This window comes from Dysidea avara, chromosome 5 (assembly GCF_963678975.1).
Source record: "Dysidea avara chromosome 5, odDysAvar1.4, whole genome shotgun sequence".
Lineage (NCBI taxonomy): Eukaryota > Metazoa > Porifera > Demospongiae > Dictyoceratida > Dysideidae > Dysidea > Dysidea avara.
Genome location: NC_089276.1, coordinates 2308099 through 2315708, shown reverse-complemented (window position 1 = coordinate 2315708; position 7610 = coordinate 2308099). Strand labels below are relative to the sequence as shown.

Here is a 7610-nt window from a genome sequence, read left to right as displayed (position 1 = left end):
CTATACTTGCACTGGTAGCAATGCATGGACACTGCTTTATATCAAATCACCACTTGTAAGTAAGAATATTATAGTAAATGCTTCATTGTAATAATTAATTTGTAATATATTTCATGATTACTAATTTGTATGTACTATATTATGTATGCATGTATGTATGTAAGATGCAAGATTAAAATTATAAATGAAGATGTTTCAATCAAGTAGTTTTCTGTTATGTACAGTATGTACTCACTTATTCCAGACACCTATTACATGAAATGCTCAGAATTTCAGGAACTATATACAAGTGTTCTGATTATCAAGGTGTCCCATTAAACCTTTAGATGCTTATCGATTGAACTGCAGCTTGGATGGCATCTATAGTCTTCAACTGATAAACGCTTGCATAGAAACAGTATGAGTGAGACTAAGCATCACCACCTGACAGACTAGCCTATTTTTGTCTTTGTGTACACAAATTTCAAACAGCACATTTCTGTTGTCCAATTACCCCCACTAGACCATCATAAATCTTACACCATACAAATCAATTACACTATCAATTGTGATACGATCAACACTAGTTTGTTGACCCTCCTAGTAAATATTGTGAGAATTGTTTCACCTTCTCCACTCCTCGTACCTCCTCTTGTAATAGTGGACACTCCACGATGTGGAAATCATCATAGAGATCATAAATCTGTTATGATGCACATACATGATTTGTGTACTTATATGGGCACATGATTAAGGCTTAGCTGACAAGACAAAAAAATATTAAGAAATAAGTTTGCTGTAAATTTAAATTTCATGCCATATTAGTCGCAAAAATGTTTGAACACAGAAAATTGGAGCCAGAGTATTAAAGTTAATTTTTGACACATGATCACACCACACACTGTGTATACCTTATGGAATGTAGAAATCTGTTAAGTATAATGAGGGGGGATTGCAAATTTCATGGATGGGTAGCTAGCTATTCAACCCCTCGAAATTTGCAGCTAGATTAAAATGGCATTGTTTACTAATATAAATGCATAAATGATCCTAAAACAGAGCAAACCCCTCCCCCCCCTCTTGAAAAAATCCCACCATACGGTATTACTATACACAAACAATTCATAGGGCAGGAAACAGAACAATAATGACGACATTCAAACACACACAATATGACACCATCCAACGTACTCTACACAATGTTTTACCTGGTCGAGATATTTTGACTGTATCTTATGTCTAGCAGCACACATTGTACACTTGATGGTACCTGTAATTGATGACCACAATAAAACGTTATCAAGTTATTGATCTCTTTGATGGGTTAGGTGTGGTGACCTTTAACAGGTTATTGTAATTTACTGAAACCTGCTAAACTTGTTATTGCGCTGTTCAGAGTCACTAAAGTTACAAAATGATATCCCACAAAATTATTAAATAGACTGAGAAAGTTAGACAATCCACAGATTTCAGAAAAACACTTGACCAGTAGACCCTGGTTGGTGATTTATAATTATTCTTAGAGTTTACATATCGAGCAAAGTTGAACTCACAAGATCGGCATCATGCACTATTACATGTGTCATATGGGGAGAGGTGTTAGTAGTACCTTCCATCATTCACACAGAAAATAAGCAGCCGTATAATCAGTTGAATACCTACCCCAACATCAAACAAACCTTACAAGCACATCAGGTACACTATCAACAAAGGGAAATTGAGTACATCGCAAACATGAACCCTGACATCCTCGATGAGGCCACCAATGAAACCTCACTTAGCAACCACATGATTAATAGGACCACCTTGTTATAGTGACCAGGCACCAAACATGGCTAACCTGTAATGCATCACTTAGTCACTAAGTCATGAGGAAAGAGAGGCTTCAGTCTAGTCCAGTTATAAAGGCATTGTGTCATTTCAATAAAAATGAATCAAAGATTTCAATAACCAAATATTGTGAAGCAATTATAGGAAACAATTGTCGTCTTTCACTTCATAGGCTACTAGGAATATAGCAATTACTTCATGTATGTGAGCATTATTGTATATTAAGTGAACCTACAAGTGGATGAATACATGGCAACGTACTTGACTTGGGTACAAAGCCACTAGGACTGTAGGAGAATTTTAGAAGAATTTTAAGATCACATAATCTTTAATTTACAAGAATTAATAATAGCAAACAAGAGTATCAAATGGCATATTAGCATGCGGGGTAGTTACTAAAAAGTAACTAGTTACTCGTTACCTTTAAAAGTAACTGTGTTACAGAGTTACTTTTTAAAAGGTAACTACTGAAAAAGTTACATTACTAGTTACTTTAAAAAGTAAAATCACACTGTAGTTACCCTCAACTCGGCATGTGATAAATGATTGTGTGAAGTAAGACATATAATTCAGTAACTGTTCATCTATGTTGCTGCTGTTTTTAGTCCAATTCGGCCACTAAACTAAGCAAAAACATGAAGAGAAATGGCTAATGTTAGAGTTCAGGCACTGTCAAGTGGATCCCTGAAGGCGTTACAACAAGCTCGTTTGTGCCACCACTTAGTTGGAGTTATCTTAGGTCCTTACTACACTTTCCTTGTACAACAACTGTTGAATATTTGGTTGGTTGAACAACACAAAAAACTGGCAAACAAATACCTGTTGCCATGTATACGCATTTCAAATTACAATTTCACAAAAACGAACAATTACTGAAATATCCATTGCTCTATACATCATTTAACACAGGTTAATACACTACTTGACATTATAATACTCTTGTTAGTGGTATATGAGACATGGTGATGACGTCCTGTACACACAGTTTACTTTCATAAAGAAATATGATCATGTTTCTCATGATGAAGTTCTATAAAATTACGCACACACACAAGAGTCTCCCTTCATTATGGGATAATAGACTAGTGCAGAGTTGTTAAGAGAATGTCTGGCTTCCTGGCTGGGTAGATTCACAGCATAGCAGATACCGTTCAATGGACAAACTTTCATATTCTATGATGAGCAAATACTAATAAACAGGACATTAAATGTGGGACAAACATTTCATGATTTCATCTGTTGTGTGAATCAATGACTGATAATGTCAGGAACAAGGGCTCGTTGTATTGAATCATTCGGTTAGCTGTCACAAAGCTCAGCTATTCAGTGTTAACTTATTGTGAGGGTTGTAACCCATTTAGGTATGTAAGAAGAGTAATGACTAATATAATTAATCTAGTATATGTAATGGGAGTACAGGCCTTGATGCGTACCTAGCTGTAATATAACACTGTTCCAAGCTACTCCCAACAGGCAGTAAACAATTTGGAACAATCACTGAAGATAACATAACTGCACACAACACAAACAGTGAATAATTGGCATAGTGTTAAAACTTAACTAACGGATACAGGGACCATGCCGAAGTGTCACCAATACAGTGTAGAGTTCTAGCTGATTTCAGGGGTCTAAATGTGTACACACTGAATTTGAAACCATGGACATTGCACTGATTATCAACTGTGAATGGAAGCCTGATAACAAACCACAAGGTGTGTATCAGTGTATCCAGCACATCAGAGATATCGTTGAGTTATCAAAGAAATATCCTGGTTTATCAAAAGCTAATTATGTTTGATGACAAAAGCCAGACAAGAGTTACCTGTGGTTCAGTGGATACCATTCATGATAAACCTTGGATTAACTGATATGAGAATGGATTATATTACAACACTGATAACTGTAACCACATGGTAATCTTACACCCCATTCACACTATTTTCTAACTCGGATACAGCATTGACATAAATTGCATGAACAGATCATGCCATGCTAACTAGCTTGCTGGCACGGGTTGGCCCAGGATAGGATACAATGTGTGAATGGACACTCAACTCGGGTTAACAATAACCATTTTCTTCTGTTGGACCTCGGCCAGGATTTTCTACTCACCACAAACATTCTACAATGATACAAATATTGTGAACTCTTACTGTAAATAGTTGCTGTACAAATCAAGTTTCTTGCTGTTCCAATTATCTACCACTATAACTACAACATAAAAACTGAAACTCTAGCTGTGCACTCTTTTGTTACTATAGATAGCAGAGAAGCAATGGAATGTGTGAAAATGATAGGTTTTTGCTTGTACATATCCCATACGAAAACATGTACAATAGATCTAAAGCTTCTATCAGCTGAGCGTGACTTGGACTATGAAGTTCTTACAGCAGTCATGCTGTGTCCATGGGAGGTATCCATTCAAAACCATGTTACAAGTCTTTTCTTTACATACACCTGTAGATCAGCAAGTGCTGGAGTCATGTCAAATAGCTTTTAGTTACAGTCATAATAGCTATTATGAAGAGATACAAAAAAACATTGTACATATAATTATAGTAGGTTTGGGCTTTCTTGCCCAAAAATATCACCAAAATACCGACCTCGCTTTCCTTCATAACATATCGAAACGTTTTTTCACAGAAAAACATTTTCTGCAAAAAACAATGGGTATTGCATATATAATGTGTACTATAAAGTACATGTTTATAAAACTATTTTAAAAATAACACACACATCAGTTACATGATGGAATAATAGCAGTCAACCCATTACAAACATCATACTGGCCCCATTACCATCACAATGACTCACTCACCTTCAGAATTCTTTTCTGGCCTTAGCAACTGGTTTACGACAATGTTGTGTACATCAATATTGAGTTTTGCTAGTTCTTGTACTAGTCTCTCTGTCTCATAGAGTGATAAGAACTCCGGTATGCAAATACACACAAATGTTGTCTTGTCCTACAAGTTAACCACCGATATAACAATTTACATCTACAATAAGTGTATGCTATTATTATTAGTCTACGCCCTGCAGTCTACAAGCCTATACATGTGTTGTGCACTTTTATACCCAAATATAAGCTCAGGTACTTATTACACATGAGAACTAGTGTTATAAATATTGAAACAAAAATTCTACATTATATATTTTAGAAACGCCAAACAACAGCAATAAATGAGATCAGCCCTAAGCTGTGTAATACCAGCTCATAAGCGCCACAAGGCTCCTGGGAATACTAATACGCACATACGTACGTATACTGTAGGCTGTACATGTACACATAACTTAATTATGTATGATATCTACTAGACTTACAGGATCTTGAAACTCATCGTTAATTTGCTTGACAGTTGGAGCAGAATGTTGCAGTTGTCCCATCAATGATGAGCCTTCCTCTTTACTGTTTATCCCGAGCATCGGTAATAACTGTAGTTAACACAGTACAGTGAAATCTGCACTAAGTGGGTCACCTGGCCATTATAAAAACTCCCAAATGTAAAAGTGACCTGCCTAAAGTATATACAGTAGCTACCTGCTTAATTACACTACCGGTAGGTCAGACAAATTTTGGCCACGGAATAGATGGGCAGCAGCCTGAAATTTAGTTTTAGCATAATAGACAATACATACACTTCATTATTTGAATAAAAAATTGCAGTGTTCTCTACTTATTTGACGGTGAACGACAATCGCAAATCCCATATAAACTATAGGATATAACAAACACTAATTGGACCCACTACCACTGAGTTCAGGATTTACCAAACAGACAATAATGCTTACCAGAGAGAGGAATCTACTGGAAGATGCACTCGTAGCTGGCTTATTGTACACATAATGAAGTGGGCACACAGCTTAACCTAGTGAGCCAAAACTGCTTGCAAGGCAGGTAGGTGGCTGCAATAGGCAGGTCACTGTTCCGAATCACACACTTGGGGTTTTCAAATAGCTGCCATCTTATGTACAGTACTTAAGTGTCAGAGTATTAACTTAAAATGACAGTTACCAAACTCACTGATGGAACACACAAGAACTCATAACACTGTGCGACTGTACATAGCGTATACATACCTGTGTAAATAAGGAGCCAAATTGTCCTTTCACTTTTTTCAACTTCTCCATTCCTTTTATGAACAAGTTTGGCATGGAGAGAAAACGTAATGTGTGTCCAGTAGGAGCAGTGTCAAAAATGACAACAGAGAAATCCATCTCCTTCACAAGGCTGTGTGCATGATCAGGTGTCGTACAATAAAACACTGACCATATACAGGTTGTATTAAAGTGGAACCTGCCTAGCCTGGTCACCTTCCGACCGATGGCCTTGATAGGCAGGTGGTACTGTAGAAAGTTCTCACTTTGGGACATTAAAAGTTGGCCTTTTTAAAGGGGTGGCCTGGCCTGTATGCATACATACATACAGGCCAGGCCAGGCCATCACTAAGGCAGGTTCTTCTGTACTACACAGAACTAGTAATGGTTTATAATACACTATAAACTACATAACACTTAGCAGTGTATGCATACATACATACACACTCTGTGTTCACAAGTATTTGATGGAAACTTAAGATAATAGTTCAATAACAACCCAATGGGTATCACATTTGGTGGCTTCCTACCATATATACACATACACAAATACTTACCTTATCACTTCAACAAAGCTCTTAGCTTCATCAATCCCAGGAACTGAACCTGCTAACTCTTCAAGTATCTCCTTTGCCAATCCCTTTATGCCACCTGAGACACACAGTAAGAATGTAACTAGTCTAATAGCATTAACTACAGACTACTTCATTAAAAACAACACCACTGAACCACACAAACAGCACATGTACGTTATCAACAGAAAAATAATGGCTATAAATTGGCTAGCTGACTCACAATCATAAAAGGGGTCACTGAAGGGTTTATTACCCCATTGATAATCTACTGCAAATTTGTTCTACTAAATGATAACCAGTTTGCTCGCCAATTTGTAATGACTCCAAACTGAAAAACTCTAATAGTACAATCAGGTACAATGTACGTATGCAAACATGTACAGACTAACACAAACTGTTAACAAGTCAACTCACTATCGCTATCATCAAGATCTTCATTGACTATCTTATCTGGGTCCACTAGTTCTGGATCAATCTCCTACAACACATTCAGAGAGATAACCATCATTAACAATTGTGATGAAAAGATGTACAATAAAACAAATAGGCATGTGAAACCTCGGACAACATGCGAACACAAAAAGTAGAGGACTAATGTAGTCACTATGTGCTTGTGATTCTATACAATTTTGAAAATGAGATTAACTGAAAATGGCACTAAAATTAGTGGGAGATGTACTATTAAAATATGTTAACTGGGTACAATTACTCCAGTAACACATTAGTTCCTGTACCAAATATTTACCCACTCACCATAGCAGAGAGGTTATCATAACCCTTCACTTTGGTAGGGTATTTGGTGAACTTCTGGTCGAAAGCATCAGATATGTTGTGTGCAGGGTCGGTGGATATCAGTAAGACACTAGGACGAACTCTAGCTAGTAGTAGCGCCAAACTACAGCTAATGGAGACGGCGAGAATCTTACAATTAACGATTCTAAATAGTGCACACTTTACTGACCTGCACGTTGTCTTACCAACTCCTCCTTTTCCACCTACGAATATCCACTTCAGTGAATTCTGTTCAACAACATTCTGCAGAGTAGGAGGGTACTCATCTGTATCTTCTGGTTCGGGAAACTTTGTAGCCATTATCCGTAATTAAAGAAATCTAATGTAATTAAAGAA

At 36.9% G+C, this 7610-nt stretch overlaps 1 protein-coding gene across 1 annotated transcript; it reads right to left on the bottom strand.

Moving 5' to 3' along the window:
* Nucleotides 1-80: 80 nt before the first annotated feature.
* LOC136256830 (ATPase GET3-like) lies at nt 81-7608 on the bottom strand. Its single transcript, XM_066049872.1, has 9 exons — nt 7444-7608; nt 7236-7383; nt 6897-6960; nt 6465-6558; nt 5890-6040; nt 5134-5244; nt 4628-4775; nt 1188-1249; nt 81-682 (listed from the first exon to the last, which is right to left on the bottom strand). The coding sequence occupies exons 1-9, from the start codon at nt 7572-7574 to the stop codon at nt 563-565; spliced, it is 1029 nt and encodes a 342-aa protein (XP_065905944.1). The 5' UTR covers nt 7575-7608; the 3' UTR covers nt 81-562.
* Nucleotides 7609-7610: the final 2 nt, after the last annotated feature.

What these genes read in the sequence shown, in the direction of transcription:
- LOC136256830 (XM_066049872.1), bottom strand. Translation starts at nt 7,574, where the DNA reads ATGGCTACAAAGTTTCCCGAACCAGAAGATACAGATGAGTACCCTCCT. An exon ending in GTTGGTAAGACAACGTGCAG is followed by an intron (nt 7,384 to 7,443) that starts GTCAGTAAAGTG and finishes CGTCTCCATTAG; the next exon opens with CTGTAGTTTGGCGCTACTAC. An exon ending in AGATCTTGATGATAGCGATA is followed by an intron (nt 6,559 to 6,896) that starts GTGAGTTGACTT and finishes TGTGTGTCTCAG; the next exon opens with GTGGCATAAAGGGATTGGCA.